Source organism: Aotus nancymaae, unplaced genomic scaffold (genome assembly GCF_030222135.1).
Source record: "Aotus nancymaae isolate 86718 unplaced genomic scaffold, 86718_ANA_hifiasm-v0.15.2.pri h1tg000014l, whole genome shotgun sequence".
Lineage (NCBI taxonomy): Eukaryota > Metazoa > Chordata > Mammalia > Primates > Aotidae > Aotus > Aotus nancymaae.
Window position 1 is genome coordinate 86,571,841 of NW_026988425.1, and position 25,338 is coordinate 86,597,178.

The window sequence follows — 25,338 nt, forward strand, 5'->3', positions numbered from 1 at the left end:
CAGAACCAGCCTATGAAACAAAAGCCAGTATTGACTCAGATACCAACACTTTTGTGGCCCCACAGATCTCTTTCATGTGTCTGAAAGGTCCTTCAAGTCTTTATCTCCTGAGTCTTTATTACCTGAGTGGTTCACTTGGCTTTTTGACTTTCTTTCTTGCTCATTTTCTGTTTATCTTCCAGATCTATGGGCCCATTGCCTGGTTTCTGATCTGATACTTGTTCTGATCCTTACTATTGGTTTAGGCCTGGAGTCCACATAACCTGAGTGGTCTGAGTGTTCAATCTTACAACAACTTTCTACTAATCCTCAATGGACTTTACAGTTTCCTTACCTGACTAGATACCAACACTGCTGCTATGTTACTACTTTTGTGAATATGTACGGTGGGGCCTCTGTATCTGTGGGCTCTGCATCCATGAATTAAATCAACCTCAGACAGAAAATATTTTGGGAAAAAACATTCCACTGAGTTCCAAAAAGCAAAACTTGAATTTGTTGCATGTAAAGTATTACACTGAATCCACACAAATAAACTGATGTGTGAGAATTGCATTAGGTATTATAAGTAATCTAGAAATGATTTAAAGTACATGGGGGGATATGCATAGGTTATATGCAAATATGACACCATTTTATATCAGGGACTTGGCATCTGCAGAATTTAGTACCTGAGAGGGTCTTGGGACCAATCCCCAATGGAAACTGAGAGATGACTCTATTATGTTATCAGCTTTCAAAAACACTTCCAAATACTTTAGTAATCTTGACCGTGTCAACAAGTTCCATGAAGTAGCTTTACAATTATCATTATTTCATTTTAAAGATAAGGAAATCTAAAGTCAAATGTAAGTGCCTGAGAACCCAGGAATCCTGCTTTCCAGCATCCATGTTATTTGGGGGGTAAGGGAGGTCTAGTGCACTCTAGGCATATGGGGAGACTAATTCCACAGATGGTCTGCTTATTATATGAATGCTGAAGACAAGGCACAAAGGAATTTAAGGTCAATAAAAAGGATTATTTTTCCTTCTCTTTAACTGTTATCATACTTGTATATTTCAGTTCACTTATCTTTTAATATTATGTTCTCAGACAACATTCACAGCCCCATATAGACACTAGAACATAGTATAGTGATAGACTATTACAAATATATTACCAGTAAAAGAGGCAAAAAGAGAACAAGTGATTCATTTAATTGGTGAATTTGGGAGAAAAAACAGAGCATATTCAGCTAAACTGCTCTGAACTCTTTCCTTTGGCTATACCTAACCCCAAACACCATAGTTGGTAGATGTTGGATGGCATATATATCTCTCATTCTAAAAGTTCAATGTCCTATGGTCTATTTTTTTTTTTTTTTTTCTTTGAGATGAAGTGTTGCTCTGTTGCCCAAGCTGAAGTGCAGTGGTGTGATCTCGGCTCACTGCAACCTCCGCCTCCCGGGATCAAGCAATTCTATGCCTCAGCCTCCTGAGTAGCTGGGATTACAGGCACCCACCAGCACGCCTGGCTAATTTTTGTATTTTTAGTAGAGGTGGGGTTTTACCATCTTGGCCAGGCCGGTCTTGAACTCCTGATCTTGTGATCCAACCGCCTTGGCCTCCCAAAGTGCTAAGATTACAGACGTAAGCCACCGCACCCGGCCTGGTCTCATTTTCAAGTATGTATCTTTCAGATAACCATTTTGTCAACATAGTACCATTAAAAAATATCAGCATTTTCAGGTAAGTCTAAATAAGAGAGACAAGAGGGTGTCATCAAGAAACTAACAAACAATTTCCTTACCGGTTCAATATTAATCAAAACTCATAAATAACATTCTTAAAATAAATGGGAGAGTGAGAGAAGAGATTGAAAACCCTCAGGTGTCTTTAATCCTTCTAAGGTGGATCAATTAGGTTCATCATAGCTTGTGTGTGGTAGCTTTGTGGTAGAATGATTTTCATGCCATTCTTTAAAAATCTAAGGTCCTTATTCAGATGAAATTCTAGCTGTTTCTATTAAAAATTTATGACCCTTTTCTAAGAAAACTGTTTTGACCTGTTGTTTCTGGCTAAATTTGTAGGAGTTCTTTTTTCCATCCACTCCCGCACAGATCTTAGGAAAATACACTTTAATAGTTAGTGATTCAATGTCCTTAAACAAAAACAAAAACATGCAATTCTGCTTAAAGCACAAATTCACTTAGAGGTGAATATTATAAAAAGCAAATGCAGTACATTTTGAGGGATGTGTTGGCCCTAGAGGACCATTTAGTGGATTGGAAGCAGCAATTCATGACTGAAAATAAATTTAGTAAAATATAATGCAGTTAATCTACATAAACTCAAAACTTTCCAAACAGGAAAATAATTACTTATCTTTCTTAGTTTGTTTCCAGACAGACATTTAATATTGTATAAACATCTGTGACTACAGATTCAACAGAGGACCAGGCCTCTCCTCCACCAACCCCACCTCTCACCTCTCCAAACATCTTTGGGACAGTAGGGGTACACCTTTGGGGGCTTGTGTACAAATACGGTACATCTGGACTGCTGCCAGCCAGGTGGTAAGCTTGCTGGGGAAAGGCTCTGGTGTTGATCAGTAAGTTTCTGGGTTGTTGAATTTTCTCTATGATGGGTGGGTGAGCTTAATTCAGGGGTGAAATACTATAAATACCATTGTGACCTCACATCTAAGCTATAGCTTTTATTGGCAATAAAGCTGCCTCTATAACTTCCTTCTGGGAAATACTACAATCTCTCTCTTAAGATATTTTCTTATATTCATCCAGATTTCTAAAGAATGATTTGACAATTCTACTATGTTATTGTCATTATTTTCTTAAAAAAACAAAAGATACTCAATATTTTTGCAAAAAGATATGGAAATACATTCTGTATCACAAAGATCATATAGATGATAACTCTCAATCTTAGCTATAAGCACACAGATGACTCAAACAATAAAGGGAATCTCATATAAATATATCTTATTTGAAAATGTATTATACTTGATTAAAAATCCAGAGTTTTAAAGTTTATACCTTATAGTTTTCACTGAAACTTTAAATATTTTTTAAAAACCATGTTAATATATCCAAAACAAAGTGTTCATACTTTTGTGCAAAATAAATTACATGTAGTTTCCTAGGCTGAAATCACATTATCATTTCATTAGATTGTGCTGGGGTGTGTGTGTGTGTATGTGTGTGTAAAATAACATGCTACTGTGGCTATCGTTAAGACAGTGCCAACATAACTGGCTTAAAAGTGAAAAATTTAATCATGACAGTTTTACTTACATGTTTTCCTGATTAGACTAGTTGATTTGGCTTGGCACTTTATACGCATTCATTATGTTGTTGTAAACAAAGGTATAGTATTGTAAGGATGTTTAAGTTAATAACTTTTGGTGTTTACAATAGTGAACTATTAAATATACAAAGTCAAAAATATTTAAAATTCAGACTAAAATCCACCAATTTCATCTCTGAAACAAATGTTACTGCCTTTTACATATTTTCACTATAGAGAATGGCATTTAGAGAGTATACTCATATAATTTTAACAATATTTTTAAAAGATGGGAGGCTGGAGAGGAAGAAAATAAAAGAGATTCCCCTGCTGATAAAATGTTTTTACTTTTCCCAAAAGTATGCTAGTAAAACATGTATGTGTACACACACACAGACACACACACACACACAGAGAACCTTGTCCCTCAACCAGACTTCCAAGATCCCCAATTTTATTACCTGTTTCTGAGCAGCACACTGAAGGTCATCTTATCCAGTCCCAGATAATTTGGCAGCAAGTTTGTCCAATTCCAGTTCCATTTTGTGATGGCTGACTGTTGATAAATGAGAAGACACTATTGTTAGTTATTAATCAGAGTTAATATGATCAGTAAATTAAAGCTCCAGCTGTGATAGACTAACTAAGAAGGAGGGGGGTCCAGAACAAGGACTTAGACAGATAACATCAATCATGTCCACAGAAGAAGGTTTTTATTCCAATAAGACAGCAATTAATTTATAAATCCATTTGGGGATGTAGTCATTATTTATAAAAATATAAATCAATTTCTTGAGTCGTTATTCTTCCAAGTGTTAATGGCATTTGCCCAACAAGTTTCTCTGAGAAGGAGACTGTTTGAAAAGCAAAGCAAAATAATTCGCAGCGTTTGCATACATCACATCAATTTTTAGTTTGATTTTCTTTTCAGCAACCAAAAGTTTGATTAAAAAACAAACTTGGAAGTGCTAAGAATCAAATTATAAGATACAACTTAATTAGAGTGTGATATTAATTATACCTTTTTAGTTAATAAAATGCTTTAAAGGGAAGATTATGAGGATATGTAAGTATAAATTACATAAATGATTCTTTCTTCTCATTAAAGAAATTTCACAACAGACTAAGGAGAAAAATTACTGTGAAAAATAATCTCATAATTCAGAACTCAATAAAATATGCCATTTATTTAAATGAAGTAAGGAAAATTTAACAGCTACAATAATTATTTATGGTTTGGAGCAATCTAATGCACAACATAAAAAAGGAGCCAATAAACTCAAACTTAGGTAGTATATTTAAAGTATTATAAATGCTTATGCTCCTTAAAATGAAATAGTTTTGATAACAGGAGTCCAGACTGATGTTTAAAATCCAACAAGAGCTATCCCCTGTCACCTGCTGATTAATCGAGCACTACAATCCTGTCACAGAGCAGAATTCTGCCCTGGGTTGTCAGCATTTGAAGGTCTTACTCCACTACAGTATTGATGAGTGTAGACTAGAGCTGTAACAGGCATGGTAAAAATATTATCTGCATGCTGAATTAGGCCATTGTTTTAATTCTTATTTTCATCAGAACTCTAGGTCAAGCAATCCTTCTCTTCTGCCCTGTTCAAATTGTCTGTCAAGAGGTTTCTGGGAAAAGCCACCAGAAGAATGAACAAAGCCAAAGCAACTTTAGATTTCAAATACTTTGGCAGAAAGATGATGTTTTCAGTGTATATACTAAAACATGCAGCTTAAACAATGGCACAATCTGACATTAAAAAATGTGTAGTGTTTATCACATTGACTTTATTCCAAATAGCCTGGCCTTAAGATCATTAACAAATTCATTTTAAATTTGGGAATGTGTCTACGGTTATAAAAAGAAAATTTACCCCATGCCACTTAAACCAGGAGCTCAGTGCTCTATTTATAATTAATTTTAACTATTTTCTAATTTGCCTGATATATTCATAAAGGTTGCAAGGTGTTTTGTGAGTGCGTGTATTGGGGCATGGGGGTGACAAGGGAGGAAAGGAATGTTACAAAATGCCTGCTTCTTCAGTCTTCTGTAGACATGGCCTAACAGATGTTCCCTCTGCCCATGGTACACTGACCTGGCCAAAAGTTAAGTTTTACAGACCAAACATATCAATCAGGTTGACAAATAAAAAGAAGGTAAAGAAACTTTTAAAAGTCAGTTTATACAGACCATGTACAAGGTCTTTTGCTTCCTACCAAAAAAAGCTTATGAGTAAATACTCAAACACAAAGCAATTTTTTCTTACTTAAAGAAACCACACATTTAAATTAAATTTACCATTTAATTTCCACATACCTGATCTAGCATGTTTTCACTAAATGCCTTATACACATGGAAAGGGTTAAAGGCAGAAGGCTGATCTTCCACACTCCTCAAGGTCGTCTTTAAAGGTCGGATGGGTAATGGCTTTTCCTCTGAACTATTCATAGAAAACAGCTGCTCTTTTAAATATTCCTTCAAAGAAAAGAAATTACAAGTTGTGATAGTGAGAAGCAGACATTCTCTGTAAAAGTAAACTGATCAATATCCAAATTTATCCTTTCAGCACATTTGCTAGATTACAGTGTATTATTTGCCTCAGGGAAGAATACATTTTCAAAAGATACATAGCAAGTACCAGTCAGCATTGCAATAAACCCATCAAAAATAGGTTTACCTAATATATAGTATTGATTAGGAAACCATTTACCAAACTTTTATATAATGAATGTATGATTGATATATCAGGACCTTTGTAACAGGTATTGTCTTGTCACTGGTTCACATATTAACGTGTCTGGTTACCAAAACTTAACTCAGCTACATGATTATTCACAGTACAAGATTGATCATCCATTCATTAAGTGTAGTTGTTAACTACTCTAGGCTCATCAGAGCACTGAGTATTCTGATATTTTACTGTAAGCAGTCTCATTCAGTGCAGAATTAATTATAATGCAAGCTCCTAAACTTTATTTCCATCCCATAGACTGAAAAATATCAAGGTTCAATAGAAGCTCAAAATGTATCATGATAAGCCCCCAGCTGCCAGTGCAGGCCTGGGCAAAAAAGCCAATCTACAACATTATATTTCATTTTCCACCCATAAATAAATAAGGTGAACAATCCTAATGTATTTTATGGAACTTTTTCTGGAAGATGACAAATTAAAATGACTAAAATTCTTCCATCAACTAATAAATGCTTACTATTAATAAATAAGTCATCTAATAGATTTAAAAAATATAAATGTTCTTGTGATGTTTAGTGTGTCACAATGTAATTTTTTTCTTCAAAGTTAGGGTTAGGATGAATTTCATAATGTTAGCACCGAAAGGTATTCAGATGTCATCCAGAACACCTGTGCTACTCAAAGTCTGGGGCACTGAATCAGAGTTAAGCCTCATCTGGGAGCTTGTTAGAAAAGCAGAATCTTAGCCAGGCGCGGTGGCTCATGCCTGTGATCCCAACACTTTGGGAGGCCAAGATAGGCGGATCACAAGGTCAGCAGTTCGAGACCAGCCTGGCCAACATGGTGAAATCCTGTCTCTTAAAAATACAAAAATTAGCCAGGTGTTAATGGCAAGCACCTATAATTCCAGCTACTTGGGAGGCTGAGGCAGGAGAATTGCTTGAACTCGGGAGGCAGAGGCTGTAGTGAGCTGAGATCATGCCACTGCACTCTAGCCTAGGCGACAGAGCAAGACTCCGTCTCAAAAAAAAAAAGAAGAAGAAAAGAAAATAAAAGTAGAATCTTGGACCCTATTGAATCAAAACCTGCCTGTTAACAAGAATGCCCAGCTGGGCGCAGTGGCTCACACCTGTAATCCCCGCCCTTTGGGAGACCAACGTTGGCAGATCATCTGAGGTTAGGAGTTCCAGACCAGGCTGGCCAACATGGTGAAACCCTGTCTCTACTAAAAATACAAAAATTAGCCAGGTGTTGTGGCAGGAGCCTGTAATCCCAGCTACTTGGGAGGCTGAGGCAGGAGAATCACTTGAACCCGGGAGGCAGAGGTTGTAGTGAGCAGAGATCATGCCACTGCACTCCAGCCTGGGTGACAGAGAGACTCCATCTCAAAAAAAAAAAAAAAAAAAAAAAAGAATTCCCAGTAGATCTTTAGGCACAGGAAAGTTGAGAAACTCTAGCCCTATGTCAGACTTAATGGTTGGCACTGAAAGATCAGGGGACAATCTTGAGATCACACAGAGGTGAGAGGTAGAGTGTGGTGAGGAGCCACTTTTGTCTGGTTTCAGTACACTATGCTTTTTTCTGTGCCTCTATAACTTTATGAATGCCCACTGTGTTAATTGCAAGGGGAAAATTTTAGATTATAAAACCTCCAAAATTGAAAGAAACCATCGCTGAAGTTAACAATCATAGTTATTTCTTGAACTTGTTATAGAGCAGCAGTCCCCAGTCTTTTTGGCACCAGGGACCAGTTTCCGGGAAGACAATTGTCCCATGGAAATGGACAGGGGGAGGTGGAATATGGTTTTGGGATGAAACCATTCCACCTCAGATCATCAGGCATTAGATTCTCATAAGGAACACGCAACCTAAATCCCTCAAATGGCGCAGTTCACAATAGGGTTCGTGCTCCTATTAGAAAGTAATGCCGCCGCTGATATGACAGTAGGTAGAACTCAGGTGGTAATACCCACTGTCGTGACACTCACCTCCTGCTGTATGGCCCAGTTCCTAACAGGCTACCAACTGGTAGAGGTCTGTGGCCTAGGGGTTGGGGACCCCTGTTGTAGAGCATATCTCTTTAGAAAGATTAATTCTTTAGTGTCTGATAGAGGGTCACACATGGACTCTTACTAAATATTGTTAATGATAAAGCCATCAGAAAATAATTTTATGCCTAGATTCAGATTATTAAGCAGAAACAAAACTTTTCTCCATTATAATTTATGCAAATACAATTTTTAAAAGGAATACTTTCTTCATTGACAAAAATACTTTGTTTTGGTCAATAACAATCTGTCTTAACTGATTTGACCTTATGTAACTACATTTTGACTATTTCCACTATTCAAAAAAGAGCAACTGCTCTGTTGTAAATTGTGAAGAAAATGGAATTTTCTCCTTTCTTGATCTTTCTGGGTACTGCACTGACACTCATCACTAATGCTTCTTAAAAACCTCAGATTCTTTAACTGTGACACTGCTTTAATCACATTCACCACTAATTGGGCCATATCTTTAGAAGATTTCCATTCTTTCTTGAACACCTTACCTGTACATTTATATCAAAGCTTATTCCTCTATTCATCATTTTTCCATTTCTCTTCACTGAGGAGTTTTGTCAGTCTGATGACCTCAACTACCACACTCATACAGACCAAAGCTATATACACGTTTGCTCTCATTTGTGCCCATGTGTATGGTATATGCACCTGACAGTGATTACTTGATCATAACCCGAGAATGACCTTGTAAGGCAGATGCACTTGAATGTGTTTTCAGAGTTAAGCTAAGGAATCTGGGAGGGGCCAACCTGAGATCCATTCTTTATATATGAGGAACCTGGCCCATCCCATGGTACTGGAGCCATACAGGGAATTGAGGCCCTCTGGGGTTAAATGAAGGTTTTCAGGAGGAGGTTCCTAGGTAGAGGATGTTAAATGAAAATACTATATAAACTGCGTGCCTCTTGCAAGTGGTTGTGGTTTTCCTGCCCAGCCCACTACTACGGGACTCTCTTCACTGTATATAAGCTCCCAATAAAACCCAATGTCTTGTTTGCCAGTACAAAGTCTCTTCAGTCTCTTGAACCTGGTGACATCCCCATTTAAGTCAACAGGGGATGTCACCAGGTTCAAGAGATGTGACACAACATTATTATCAGGGCCTTAATTATAATGAGACATTTTTGTTTGAACATCTTATCTTTCTCTCAAAGACAAAGCATCTTTAACCCCATTTTCCCTGATAACTTATTTGTCTCTATGAATGGCATACCCATTCTTCCCCTCAGCTAGGCCTGTACCCATAAATGCTTCACTAGTGATATTACAGTCTTGAGAAATATTTAGCAGCACATCTGAAGGTGCTGAAGACTCATAGCACTACTCATGAAATGAGCAAACATCACAATGCAATGTGACTTACAGCATAGCAATACCTCATAGTAGAAAAGCAGTCATAAGTACTATACTAGTCACTTAGTCATGCTTATGTTGTTTGGGCTTATTGCCTGTGTTTCTGTAATAGTTACAAGGCAAAGTTCTTTCTTTGCTTCTAGCCTCATGTAACATTATGGCTTTTACCTTGCAGTGCCATGCTTCATTCAGCCCAGTAAACCACCAGATACTTAGCTCTATATCCCATCTGATGGACATTACTATAACAGTAAATATATACAGTTGTTACAAGAGAAATCATAACACTGAGCAAAATGTGGTGATACCCTAGTGTATATCTCATGGTATCCTCTTCAGAACCACTACCTCAGAGTTATATGAGCTCTATGGGGGAAGTACAGCCTTTGGCTTTCCAGAGTATAACCAGATGACTGATGGCCAATAAATATCCAGTTTAATTTTGGATGATCTTGCTTATTGGTGATTATTGAGCTTTTTAATATGCACCTTTAAAAATAGGACTACTCTATCAGTTTGGCAATTCATACCAACTTACCATCCTCAGAGCTAATTGTAACACTGCTTAACTAAGGATATAGGGGTAACCACACTGCAACATCTGTTCCTCAGTAGTCGCCACAATGACTTTGGCCAATCTGAATGGCCAGGTGGACGTCCCAATGAGAAGCATCACTTTACAATAGAGGTCTTTCAGTTTGCCAGTGTGAACTGAGTTTCCCAAATAGAAACCCTAAGCAAGCTATGAGGGATCACTGACAAGAGTGAATAGGTTGTGTTACTTTGTAACAATTACAAACTAAGCTCTGGTGCCATAAGGACAGAGTTATATCTCATAGCTACAAATTTTTTACATCCTTCTGAGGCCGTCATGGAATATATTGTTATATCACCTGTTTATTGACTGTTTGATTAGCTCTATGAAATCCAGGAAACAAGATTTACTTGAAGTAACTTTCAGATAGCTAATGGCGGATACAACATTTATGTAATCAATTTGTAAAATGCTGTTGTCGAATTTAATTTATTCCTTGAAAATGTATGGTTACAAAGGCCTATGTTATTGAGATAAAATGAAAACACTATATATCCACATTATACAATTTTCACTATTCCAAAAATTATATTCATGTGTTTGCAAATATAAACACAATTAGATGTCACATTCTAATTCAGACACGTAAGATCAAATTCAAAACCTGATTAAGTTAGAGAACTTTGTTTCAAGTAAATAGGTGAGATAACGTGCTATTTACATTTTCACTAAAACAGCCAAAAACATGCAAGGTCAGAGGCTTAACTGAGCAAAGAGATAGAAAGGCATAACATTGGTTCAACCAGTGTCTTTATTAATGAATTTTCCTAGGCTAATCTGGTTGCTCCTGGATATAGTTCAATATTTTTCTTAAGTTTTTTCATTAAAGAAAAGATCTCCAACTTCACTAACACAAGCATGATGTCTATAGGAAAAGAGCTAAGTCTCTCTTCAGAAAACTCATTTTACAAATACCAGATTTTAACATCACCTTAACAGTCACAAACACACAATTCCCAAACTACACCTCTAGTCTACAATTCAGAACTGAACTGAGTTTATGAGCCGTGTTATTGTTTAAACCATATAAATAAAATCTACATTGTTTCAGTGAAGCTTTTTCTGTACAAATGCAGAACAGCCGGGGCTGAATAGATTCTATTAATAATTCAATATTGAGTTTGGTATTGACTTTAAGAAGTATTATCACCTCCTTGACTAACCCTTAGCTGCCAGCAGACGCTGCCTCAGGCCAGTACACACCTAATTGCTCGGTAAAAAGGCCGTTTCCCTACCTCATTGAGCTGCATGATGTGATAAATTTGCCTCAGGTACTCACTGCCACCTGGTTTGTGGCAGAGATCCAGGACCATCGTGTTTATTTTCTGCTCAGTCAGTTCAAGAGCAATATCTCCTTCTTGTGAGGCCTCGCTTTTCTCCATTGTCATAAATGCACTAAATACAAAGAAAGCATATACGTATCAGTAGTGAAGAATCGTAAAGATGGAGAGTAATTACGGAGATTGAGTGTGGAGAGTTGATGTAAATCTCAGATTCAAAGCATTCATAAAGACTTCGCTGAAATACGTAAGCCTTCCCAAACTGCTGCCGCTCACATAAACAGCACCGTAGAATTAAGCACCTGAAAGCATTTTTAAAAATTGAATCGTTTCTCCTAAAACATGTCTTTATTGCATTTGTACTCCTATCTATAAAACATTTTCCCATTACTGCAATTGTTGAAATTGCTATAATCATGAGATGAAAACAAAACATTTCTTTTTAAGAACATGTAAGAAATAATTTGTATTTTCTCTATGTAGATATAAAGTATCTTTGATGCCTGAAATAGCTTTGGTATTTTGTCTTTTGTAGATTCCTTTTTACACCTGTTATAGAACACATTGAAGACTAATTAAAGTGTCAAAAGGGGGAGCCTATTACGCTAAATATAGGCTGGGTGCTTCTTGGAGGTGTGCTTACCACTGGAGATTTTAAATTGGCCTTTAACACTTGTTGCCTTTTAAAAATGTGTCCCCCACTCCTGTTTTTTTCTGTAACAGATACTTAGCAAAAATCACTATCCTGATTATTCTTCCAGAAAAAGAGTCTACAATCACTACACCAGGAATGTGCAAGATACAGTTCTAAAACAATTCTTTTAGAAGGATCTGTGTACCTATTGTTGACTTTGAATATTATTTACATGGTAATAATGGATGACAAAAAGAATTTAAACATTTCAAACCATATCAGTGCAAAAAATTATGATATTCAATGTACACATGTATTTCACACTAATTTTCTTGTTATAATTGCTATTGGGATCATGCTACACTTTGCAACGTAAGTATTAAGAAAATTCATGGTTTTCCACTGTTTCCAAGACTAAATAAAATTTACTGTGGTGTAATCAGCTGTATACTGCAGTTCATTACTGAGATTTTGCCGTGATTATAAAATTAGTTCTGCTAAGCGTCAGTGCCGCTGACCTGAAAACTGAACCAAATGACACCCAGCTGCTGGACATTAACTTTGATATTGCTTCCACATGTAGCTTCAAAACATCCTCAAAAAAAAAGGGAGGAACTTTAAGATCATATAGCCTTGCTAAAAAATAAAGAAAATCCTACTTTGACTTAGAGATATTCATTACCTAGAGTAAATTGCTTGTTGTTTTTTTTAAAGACCTTTTCACAATAAAATAAGTTTGCAGATACCTTTTTGAAGCTGCATACAGGTTGCAAAAAAATTTCTTTTCAGATTTTGTTGAGGTTGACATTGAAAAAGTTGAGGCCCTCTGACAAAGAAGTATCTCAGTGTCAGCTCCTGAATTGTATCCTTTCCTGTCCATCACTGTGCAGGTGAAGCAAATGATTGGATTCAGTCAATGCTATGATTAATGAGATCCTCTCTGGATTTGGGACTGCCTATCAATCATGTCATTAAGGAGACTGTGCCCTGAAAGAGGCAGACCTTAGCCAAGGAATAACTGCATTAATCTTAATCTGTATATGCACCCAGCCAGCCAAGTCAGGGTCACCATGATGAAAAACAATAATCTTCAACTCGACAAATTATTTTGCAAAGACAGACATTTCTTTACTTTTTGTGCTGTGTGTTCTCCAGAATCTAAGTTGACTGTTTACAGCTTGAGTGTTACTACAAAGTGAAGATTATTTTAATGAATAGTAATGCTTTCAGGGAGTATGCAAGACAGGCAACACTTACAGCTGCCACTTTTACCACTGCAGTTATTTTCACCATTTCCATAAAATCAAAGTTAAATCTGGATGCAAGTGAAAGGAAATCTAGCTAAATGGTATCATGTAGTTCCAGTTAATCTTTATAAGTAATTAAGATTTAATTGATCTTAACAAAAGAAACATTTTTGTTTAAATGCTTACATACTCATAAATTTTTTAAATTAGGGTAAAACCAAGGCAACCCTCTACCTAATACAGATATCATATTTTGAAATACATTTTTTCTCATAGTGTAGATCTATGAGTAAAATGACCACCAATTAGTGAGAAATACTTAGAGGTGGAGGTGCACTTGTATAACAGATAATCGATTTGAAATCAAAGTCAAGAAAAAACACTCTTATAGTGCCCAAACTCGGAAGAGATTGTTATCTAAAGCGAGTTAAGTCAAATTTAACTTTTCTTCAAATAAATGCAATAAATAACTTTAAAACTGTGCTTTTTTTATTGGTATCATTTGAGAAATTGAGAAAGATGTAGCATCGTGTTAATTATATAATTACTCAGAAACTTTGAGGGTTGTAATGTATTTTTGAAGTCAGCAATTTTTCATTTTTTATGCATGTTGTAAGAGAGGTAAATAATCTTTTGGCTCATTGTTAATCAGCCAAATATTAGCTAGAAAACTTCCACTATAGGAGATACCAGATGTGTTGGGCTGTTAAAACTTAAATTGAAATCAGCTTTTAAGGAAAAAATTTAGCTTACAGATTCTTGTATGTAGCCCTCAGTATATTACGTAGACATTGATTTAAATGAATCTTATTTGATATAGGAGCTCCTAAATCAGCAGTATCATAAATTTAACTTTGTCACTATAATCAGATATACTATTTCTACTCTAGTTTTTCTTCTCCCCTTTATAACCACTGCCATGGTTAATGACATCTGGCCTTAATTTTTTAGTCATTGGATTAAAGCTTGTAAATTAGTATTGAATGCAAATATAAAGATTAAGAAGGTCACTGTCAATGTTATTAAGCATTTGCCTGACTGCTATTGTTATTCCCACCCATGGGACACTCCAGAAGTACATTTCTAGAAGTCAGTATGATGAGACCAGGAAAATCATGATTACCTACTTTTCCCCATTTTGATTAATATAAAGTCTTATAGATTAACATAGACAAGTAAACACTATTAGTTACTTTAATACTAAACAGTGAATGCAATATATTTTAATAGAGTTCATACATAATAAATGCTTACTAGTTCCAAGCTTGATGCTAAGAACTCTATGAATGTTATTTAATTTTTCAAAACAATTCTATCAGTATGGTACCATCATTGAAACTGAGGCTTTGAGAGATTCAATAACTTGAACAAGATGACCCATTTACGAGGGATTTGTACTTGCCCATCTGATTCCAAAGCCTGACCTCTTTATCACTATCATGTTCTAGTAAGAGTAACCATATTTCAGGTGACTTTTAGTCATTTCAGGCAGAAAGTTATATTAGTATCTGCTAGCAACATGAATATATTTTAAAAGAATGAGGGACAGTGTGTGTGGGTGTTTTTAAACTGGCTGACAGTGATGTATAGACCATGTGAGCTGGAATTCCTTTATCAATATCATGTAGTTCTATATCTGAAGACTAATTTTAAGACAGGAGGACTCTATGTACATATTTAAATTCATCAGGGACCCTTAAAAATCTTTGCAGTACCACAAATCACTTAGCTCTTAGTGACAAACCTATGAGAAGGCTGACATTTTCGTACAGAAACAGCTGGGTGTGTTTATAGCTGGAGTGTGATATGCCCTAGTTGCCCTCTGGGATTCTTACATTCCCAGATGAAAAATGTGTACCTTTTTGACAATCAGGTACACAGAAAGCAATAAAAAGCCTTTTATATCCATTAATTCCTTCTTAATTTAATCTCCATGCCCAATCCATTTACAAAATGCTCCAGGCTATCCACTAGATACCTGTTTGCACACTGAAAAGGAGTGAAACTAAATTCTTCTGGGTTTAACTACCACCCTTTTAATCAGAAACCTTAAGACGGTGACTAAACAAGTATAATGTTCCAGTGTGTCAATGGGGTTCACATTTTAAGAAGACAAGAAATGTGCAACCATCCAATTTTTAATGGGATTCTTATCTTTTTTTATATTCATCAAAGCTCCCATGAATTTAGCAAAATACTATTGCTGCCCATCTGACAATATATTGTTGTTGTTCATTGGTGATTTTGTTATTGTGAAAGCATTTGATGAAATCTAGTGAAAGAAAAACATCGCTTTACCATTCAGTGCCCAGTTTCCTTGCTTTCGACAATTGGCATTCAATCCAGTTGGGCTTCTGCTGCTCAATGCTCTGTATGACCTTTTGGATCATTTGATTAGGGATACTTGTCTGGTCTCCCATGATGCTTTCCAAACACATACAAATTAAACCCAGTTTTTCTTTACTCCATCTGTCAAGGGAGGCACCTGTTAAAAGTTCCACAGTGTTTCCATCCTCAAATATCCGACATATAATTACAATCAAGTTCCAGACAAGCAGGCCAGCTTTCTTCAATTCAACAAAGTTTTTTGACATTTTTCTCTCAGACAGAAAAAAGAAGTATTTAATTGGGGGAGACAAACATGCAATCACCGTAGGTAACTTGCTGATTACAATAGATACTGCCTGAGCAGCAAGCCTTGTGAAGCCTGGGGAAGAAAAGAAAAGGTATGATTAATATTAGCATTTGCGTTCAATCATTGCATGGTTTTGTGTTGTATAGGGATGTCTAATTTTTGTGGAGAAAATTGGCAAGAAGATCAAGTGCTCGACATATTCCAACAGAACTCTAACAGGGGTCTCTGGCAGTCCTATTTAAAATTCCCCCAAATCACAAATCTGGTATTTTTTTTCTCTCAAAAATGAAGATTAGAAAATTTAGAGTTTTAATTTATATTCTTATCTTTCAAGACTGCAGCTTTCAAGAACCCAGATGGCCTCCTAATTAACAAATGCAAAGGTCCCCAGCTGGGCAGCTTTGTAGGCTTTGATACTTCTGACTACCCCTTAAGCCCTTCTCCTCCTCCCTTGGAATCCATGAGAGAATCATTCCAGCTCTTCTCAGGAATGGTTTCTCTCCTTTCAGTTCTCAACCCAAATGTCACCTCCTCAGAAAGCCTTGCCTCACCGTCTTATCTCATCTCATCTCATCTCATCATCTCATCTCGGTTCATTTTCACCCTTCCCATCACAGTCCCAAGACTGTCTCTTTTGGGGATCCCCATTTTGTTGCCTTTATTATAGCACTCCCCATCATCTATAAATTATGTCCTTTTCCTCCACACTGTCTGTCAACCCCTTCTAAACTGTAAGCTCTGGGAGGCATTCTTGTACCCTAGCACTTAGTACCTCTTATATAATAGTTGTCAATAAATATTTGTTGAATGAATGAGTCAGTAAATTGGTTCCTGCTTGCCTCTATCTCTCCTCTTTGCTTCTTTGTATCTTATGCTATTTCTACTTTCTACTAACACCTCTTAGATGTAGGTTTTTGCTAAGAAGTCCTTAGCCTTTTGGTTGATTCTACATGTTCTCCCTTGTTTGGTGCCATTTCTCTTAAAAATGTATTAGTTCTGGGCCGGGCGCAGTGGCTCACGCCTGTAATCCCAGCACTTTGGGAGGCCAAGGCAGGTGGATCACGAAGTCAAGAGATCGAGACCATCCTGGTCAACATGGTGAAACCCCGTCTCTACTAAAAATACAAAAAATTAGCTGGGCACAGTGGTGCATGCCTGAGTAATCCCAGCTACTCGGGAGGCTGAGGCAGGAGAATTGCCTGAACCCAGGAGGCGGAGGTTGCGGTGAGCCGAGATCACGCCATTGCACTCCAGCCTGGGTAACAAGAGCAAAACTCCATCTCAAAAAAAAAAACACAAAGAAAACACACACAAAAAAAAACAAAAACAAAAACATATTAGTTCTTCTTCTCTAGATCAGGGTTTCTCAACTTCAGCACTATTGCCATTCTGGGCTGGATGATCCTTTGTTGTGAGGAGCTGTACTACCTCCTGTAGGGTGATTAGCCAAATCTATTACCTCCACCCACTAGGTGTCAGTAGCATCCCCCTCAGTGGTGACAACCAAAATGTCTTCAGGCATTGCCAAATGTCCCCTGGGAGCAAAGCTGTGTCTGGTTGGGAACCACTCTACTACATGATTCCAGGATCTGAAGTCTTGGCCTTTCTCCAGAGTTGTAGTCCTATAACTCCAGCTTTCTGTTAAGCATTCCACATCTGTGTCCTCATCACTGTCAACTCAATATAACTAAAAGCAAATTCATTGTCTTCCAAACTAGCTTGGCCCTTCTCCTTCCCTCTCATTTTTCCTCCTCCCTCCCTTTCTTCCTTCCTGTTAAATGTTCCTGTAGATCTTTCATATCTAATCAGTAATCAGATAATTCTACCCCTTTATTGCTGACATCTCGTTGCTGGGGCCAGGTGAGGTTACTGACTTAGATCAAGCCCTTCTTCACAAATGGTACCTGGACTATGAAAGTATTCTCCTAACTCATCTCCCTTCTCCAGGCTATGTCCAGCCCTTCCCCTGCACTGTAAAACTGAATTCATCCCTATGAACTTTATTATCCAATTTCTCTGCTATGAAAATTTTAGCTACTTACCACTGTTATGAGATTAGTCTCCTGAGCCTTGCTGTCAAAATACTCCACAGTCTAGCCTCAGCCTGTTTCTATGACCCTTCTCTTTAAGACCTTTAACATGCTTTATCCTTTATCCTCTTTGCTTTTAGGCTTCTGAGTATCTCATTACTCTCAATGGAATGCCCTCTGTCTTCGTGGTTCACAAATAATCTTCAACTCTTAGTTCAAAGTCCTCTCCCATCTTGTGAATGTATTTGAATATATTATCTATATGACCATTTTGGTAATTAGGCCCATAATGGGCTATGTTGTGTCATTTTTGTATTATCATCTATTATTATTCATGTTATATCTTCATGAGTTGTCCTTATGGCTAGCCTATAAACTCCAGAGCATGGGAAACAAAGCTGTTCGCTCCTTGATTATCCCACAGAGCTAGACAGTGTTTTAATCCACTATGTACATAATTGAATTTAGACATTAAAACTGAATGAGAAGCCAAAAGAGAGTAGTTTTGAGTTCTTTGGTAAAACATTCTTTACTGTTTTTGCCGAACAAAACTAACAGAACAATGTGAACATTTTCTGAAGATATGTGTAACATTTAAAAAGTCACTCTGTTCCAAAAAAGTACGAAGCTTTTGGAAAATATGTCTAATCTAGTGACTCCTCTGCAATCCATGACAACTTAAGAATCATTTTGAAAATTAATTGGAGCAGTCTTTATAAGTTTGTAAAAACTAGGTCCAACACATATTTGAATAATCTCCTAAGGCTGTTGCATTAAATAAGATCATAAATGTGAACGCACCTAGTTTAGCACCTGATTAAAAAATAGGTACTCAGTAAATGTTTTCTTTTTATTCAAATGACTGTGTTTAGGTGAGGCTTAAAATATAGATAAAGCAAATCTTCTTTAGTGTTCTTAAGTGATTTGAAATGTCTCATTGTTCTTTATGTATTTGTGTCTCATAGTCCCTAGTCTGTCAGGTCTTAACTTAAAAGATTATATCTTATATTCCCTCTGTCTTAAAGAGGGTTTAACTATAGACACTGAGCAAACATTTGACAATCTAAGTAGATATTAAGTAAAGATTACCAATTTTCTTCTTCATACCTACACTCTACTGATATTTTATAAACTCTGAGGACTACAGGTACTCAAATCCCCAGCTATTTCATTAACGCTTAAGGCAAATTTCAATCAGAACCTTTAGGCTGATAACAAATTAATAAATCCAGTCTACTAATCTCAAGAGCTCTGTGTCTATGATGATGTCAACAACATACCAGAGAAGGATCTTCTAAGACTGCTATACACTTGTCTTTGTCTTTATTTAAATAAGTCGATTTCTGTCTAAGCCATATATTATGTAATATATTGTAAGTGTCATCCAATTTTAGAGCTGATAAAGTATGAAGAAAATGTATGTCTTAGGACGAATGCAATATATGTATATTGATGTATGTGTCATTTCTTCTTTTCTGTAATGTACTACTGTAATAATATATTTGTGGTTGATAAAACACGCAAAAAGGAAATTTACAATAAATGAGGTAAAGAAAATAATGTCAAAATTAACTTTTACAATCTTACTTCTTAATGGTAGAAAAGATCAGTAACAATTTGTTGAATGAGGATAATGTTATTTAATATGCTTTATTATTTTTAAAATCTGGGCTTAACACTTCATCATACAAAGGTCAAGTTCTAGTTCAGTTTGTTTCAAGATCAGGTTTTTATGGCTGTCATAGGTGAAAAAGCCACTACACAAACACATATAGGTCAACATGAAACAAGTATATCCTTAGCTGTGCCCACAAAATCATAGCATTCAGTGTTAACTACCAAATAGGTGAAGGTTGTTGTTGAAATTTGATTAATAAATATCCATCATTTATTATGTCAATTTGTTGTTCTTGCAAACAAATCGAAAAATATTTTATTTTTCTATTTTTAAGAAAAGTATTCAAGAGTCACTGAAACTCTCCATTGGCTATATTTTATATCATGTTAGAAAATCCTAATTCTAAATTCTTAAGTGAACATATATGATATATTTGTAGGTGACACTGGTTCTTATGAAACCAATAGGCCTGGTTTTTATACATTATACTAATGACTTCTTATAGCACTTGGTGTATTTCTGCCATCAATTTCTTTCTCAACATGCTGTTTCTGCATGTGACCAATGGCATGGACACATTTTCCTAAATGCTACTTGCTACTTCTGTTTCCTCTCTCTAGAACTCATTGTTTCCATTAAAACAATTACTCTAAAAGTTTTCCCATAAAGGATTATTTTCATTAAAAAAGTAATTTACTGTTGAGAAAATATCTTCTTAGGTATATCTTTCATTTAATTTTTATCAAAGAAACAAAACAAAACAACTAGTTCTTTGTGTATTTGTTCTTTGAAACAAATACCTAAAAGCAGAGCTATGTCAGAACCATCCTAACCTCCATCCAACTCTCTGGTAAATCTACACTGTAATCTTTATTGTAATATTTATTTCCTTAAATCTTCAGTGTTTTTTAATGTCACAGTATTTGCCAATAAAGAAGTAAAGAAATGCATTTTAGTTTGTCACCATAGTGGTTTCCATGTTCTGTCATTTTTACTGTGTCAAGAAGGACAAATATTCCCTAAGGTAGTGACTATTTGTCTTTTAGTAATTTAGATTTTTTTAAAAGGCCTTTAAACATTTATAATTAGTTAGACAAATTTTGTAAGAACCATGATTATATATCACTAAATTAAAACATGGTAGAAAAAAATTACAGAAGTTTATCTTCATGTTTTGGATACTTAGTGTAGAAAATTTTTGTTTATCAAGATGACTCCAAACTAGCTAATATCTCAAGGCCGAATACTGGCTTAGGAGGGATTCACATCTAACAAAATGTATGGGAAGCCATATTTCAAATTTCAAATAGTTTCCCCACAATTCTTTTTTTTTTTTTTGGCCGAATCTCATCAAATCATCATTGTTTTACAATATGGCTGAGAAGAGTTCATATTAAGAATAGAAACAAGTGGGAGCTTTTTCATTTTGTCATGGTTTGCTCTTGATTGCATTTCCAGCACTAGTTTTAAACTACAGTTGACTTACTGGTTTATAGGAATATATTAAAGTCACTTGTATGTATTATCTGGTTTAATTTTGTTACAAGTAGAATCTGTAATACACAGGACAACTCTAATTCATTACTGTGTTCTGAAAGCTAAAGGAGGAATAATGTCACTCTGCCCATGGCCTCTTCCCAAGAGATGGAGCCCCTGCTCTTCCCTTAAGCTTCCTCACATATTGTCCTCAACACACACTGGCTCACTCACAGACCAAGAAAGGTCTCCAGTGACAATCCCATGTGAAATTTTAGTGAAGTTTCATTTCTTTCTTTCTTCTTATATATCAGAAAAATTGTACATCTCTTATTTGTACCCATTTTGAAACAGGTAAACTAGTCTTCTGGCACCAAGAGGAGATACTGTACTTAGGTTTATCTCTGATCTGAAACACAGTGCCTGGTATGTAGTAGTCGCTCACTTAATAAATTTCTATTGAATGAATAATGAAATTAATAAATGACTTAATGTCCAGCATGTACACATTCTTTGTCTCATATTCTGTAGTGAAAATAAAATTTAAGAAGTGCCAATCTAAAAGTCCCCATAGCATTTCAAAGGGGGTTAAGAACGATGGCAATCTCTTATTATCATATCCTCTTAGAATGCACAAAATGGTTTAAAAAGTCACTTTCTCCCATCACTTTCCTTTACATATTCATGGGATCTGACATTCCTTCCTGGTTGTTTATATGTTGTATTTCTCTTACTGAGCATTTTATGAAAACTATTATTTAGTAAGGAAAACTCTAACAATTGGTATCTACAAGTAAGCATGTTTTGGAATAAGAGGCTCTTTGCAATGGTATGGAGGAATTCCAAAGTGCTTAGAAAAAGCAAAATTGTTCATGAATAGAATGACTTGAAAGCCACAAGCAAAATAGTGCTACTCATATGGTATGATATGTTAACTATAAATCATGCCTCCTGAATTGCTCAAAATGTATGAAATATACAAAACTAGAACGAAAGAGAGATGGCAACAACTCTTAGAAAAGAAAGAACTTAAGTAATGAAAAGGTGACATTTTCCAATTTCAATTAAATGGCTTTACTAGAGTCAAAGGGAGTTTAATAAGGCTTGGACAGAATTAAAGCATTGCTATGAAAGGTCACAGATAGATAATTGATTTGAGTTTGTAACATAAGGTCACATTATTTAGGATCTCCATGGAGAAGAATGAAAGAAAGCCTAGACCCTCCAATTGACTTTAGTGAGTTCAGCTGGAGTATTTTATTGTTGACAGTGTCCTTAGAGTTAGAGAAAAAATATTTTCACTAACTCTAAGGAAACTTTCTCTAGTTTCTCCAGAAAAACTAGAGAAAGTTTTCTTAGAAGTAGTGAAAATATTCTTCTTTAAGGATGAATATGAAAGAAAAAAGTTTTATTTTAAAAATCAAAAGAAGATTCATGAATACAGGTACACAATATCCATTCAAAGGAATCTTGTGAAATTCTGGAAAAGTAGAAACATCTAGGTAGGGAGAAACTAAGAAGAGAGGACTTGACTAATAAAATAAATGAATAATGTAGGTAACTGATGGTTCTTAAGTACACTTGGTAGATGCATTATTCTGAATAGGAACAATGCGCTCAATTTAGAACCAGAGGTACTGGGGGGGTAAAAAATACCCTGTCAGAAAAATACATGTACTTACCAAACTGGGTGCTATTTTTGACCTAAAATCTACAAATGTAGGTGTTTCAACAAAGGAAGGTAATAATTAGTGTTTGCAGGGAAAAAACTTAAAGAATAATTAAATGGAATATCAGAGAAATCTTCTCTAGAGTATGGATTTTAAGTTACTCAACAGATTTTAAGAAAAGTAGTCAAAATCATGTGACTCATCTGTGAATATTAGCCTGAACACAAAATATAACAGAAAATCCTGAACTGGTAGTTAAATAAGGAAGATGACCATTTGAATAATCTTCCATTCTAGTTTCCTTGATCATGTGGCTCATAGTAAAAATAAAAATAAAATTAAGGGTCCCAAATATACTTAGTGGAAGGAAGATTAATATAGTTCATGATTCTTATAACTTTTGGAATTTTACTTGATTGCATATCCTAGAAAATTGCTTCTTCAGATGTATGTTCTTAAAGAGAAACAAGTATACTTACTTTTGCTTGATTCTTTCCTTGTAGTTTCTTTTGGACTATAATTCCATTCTTTTGGCATGATCTCAAGCAAACAATCAGGAACACTGTGCTTATTTAGGTTTGTCTCACAGTTTCTCCTAGAGCTTATCACAGATACTATCTGCTGTACAATGTCCTTGACGGCATCGGTCAGTGCCAATCTCAAGCATCGTATGACCTCTAGCTCGTACTCCACGCACGTTGAGACTTTAAAATCAGATGGCATATTATGGTTAGCAGAACCTAGCAAATCAGTTGTGCCTTGCTCAGCTAGAATTCAGTTTCATAATAATCTAGTTTAAAGCTACAGGAAAGGAGAGCTGCTTTTAACCAAGAAATCATATCATTGATTTCTATAAAACAGTTTTTTTAAAAGTTTCTTCTTCTTGGTAATAAAAGGAATGGCAATAAGATAACAGTACATATATTTATTGGTAGTTTTGGACTCTTCTGATGAGAACATAAATTGTATGACCTTAGATGATAACTTGGCAATAATGTCAAAGCTTCAACATTTTACTTATCAGTTGACTCGCATATTCCTTTCTATAGGACTTTTTCTAATTAATTATAAATATGCAAAGGATAGAAGGAAAAATTAAAACCAATCAATGTCCAATAATAGGTGATTTGTATAAGTAGCTCTAGTATTTCTATCTATACAATAAAGTCATATATTGTGGAAGGCAGCTATGCTCACCACTATACCACCAACGCAGCCTAAAGCCATATATTGTGTAGTAAAAATAAAAGTAGATTAGAAAAGAGTATGATACCCTATTTTTCTTAAAAATATATATCTACACACATATATAAAATAAATAAAAGATGTACTCTATAATGTTAATGGTGATTATCAATGACTGATGGAATTTCAGGTAATTTTTTTCCTTCCTTTTTCCTTCTTTCCTTTCTTTCTTCTTTCTTTACAAATGGTCAATCAATGCAGTGTTAAAATCTTATCAAGAGTTTCCTTATCAGCAAAATGTTAGAATTGGTCCCTAGATTGCCAAGACACATAGCATAGGAAAAATACAATAGCCTAAAATCCATCTGCTAAAAGCCCAAAATATTAATTCTTCATTATTAGCATAAAGGAGAGAAGCAAGGGAAAGGATTATTTAAAATGATAATAATTTTTTATTATTGATTTTTATTATTATAGTTTATTTCCATTTTTCATTTTAAATTAACAAATGAAAACAAAGAAACATAAAATTCAGGTTAGAATCATATAACTTAAAGACTACCTGCATCATTATCTAATTAATTTTCAAATGTTTCAAACCAACATTAAAATATAGAAACTTTAAGAGGCGCCTTGGTGTCTTCATTTATAAAGTGGCGAGGGGAGAGGGCGAGAAGGGCTGGACAAGATGATATTTACGGTCTTTGTCAGTTTTCACCTTCCATGACTCTATTTAAGACTATTAAGAAGAAAATAACAAATATGTCACAGCTGAGCACATACAAAGTTGTAAAGAACTGTGACTCTACTTCCTTTTACAACACAGTAATCAGGAGCCCGTAGAAAGGGGCTGAATGAGGGTCCTAAATTGAGAATGTGCTTTAGGCCATGAGCAGCAATCCTAAGAATGATATAAACCAGTTTTTGTATGTTCACTAAGATACTAATTGTTTACTAATTTTTATCAGTATAATCTTTTAGATTTTTGGTAATAACAGATGTGGTGGGATTTCCAAAAAGAAACTTCATTATTTTTATTTTAAAATTTCTATAATTTAGAAGAATCAAAACAAAGGTAATTTAGTGGGAGTTTTTCAAGCTACTGTTAAGAAAGATGTTATATGCAATAAACAGTAACCTAGTATGGCTTTATAAAAGCAATGGAAATTACATCTGAATATTTCTAAGTAAAAAGGTTTGGTCTAAATAATTATTCTATTAATATATTTACCAACCAGAAGTCATTGGAGTTAAGGTCTCCTGATAAATGATAAGTAACTTGGGAGTCAAAAGTAACAAAACGTCATTGAAAATCTGCAAATACATTAGCATATTTTCCTACTTTAGAAAATTAGTTTATTTGATGCATCATAACTTTAGGTGTTAGAAATGTAAAAATTTAATCTAGACAAGCTGTGGTCTAATTTTCTCAGTTTTTGAAGATAAAGACACTGATAAACCAGATAGGAAGTGGTAGATCAGACAGTAAGTAGTAAGGCAAGGGTGTATTCTCTAGTTAGTCAGATCAAGCTGTTCACACAGGGGTAGATTGTGGATGGCTTGGAGCA

General features: G+C 35.3%; 1 protein-coding gene across 5 annotated transcripts in view; it reads right to left on the reverse strand.

The window, feature by feature from the left end:
* The window catches only part of KIAA0825 (KIAA0825 ortholog), a 457,524-nt gene that overhangs the window by 235,905 nt on the left and 196,281 nt on the right, over positions 1-25,338 (reverse strand). For all 5 annotated transcript variants that reach the window (XM_064376145.1, XM_064376144.1, XM_012477515.3 and 2 more), the window contains 5 exons: positions 23,065-23,289; positions 15,455-15,863; positions 11,231-11,390; positions 5,609-5,767; positions 3,744-3,838 (listed from right to left, as the gene is read on the reverse strand). In XM_064376145.1, the coding sequence (XP_064232215.1) occupies positions 3,744-3,838; positions 5,609-5,767; positions 11,231-11,390; positions 15,455-15,863; positions 23,065-23,289 (1,048 nt within the window). The remainder of the gene's footprint in view (positions 1-3,743; positions 3,839-5,608; positions 5,768-11,230; positions 11,391-15,454; positions 15,864-23,064; positions 23,290-25,338) is intronic.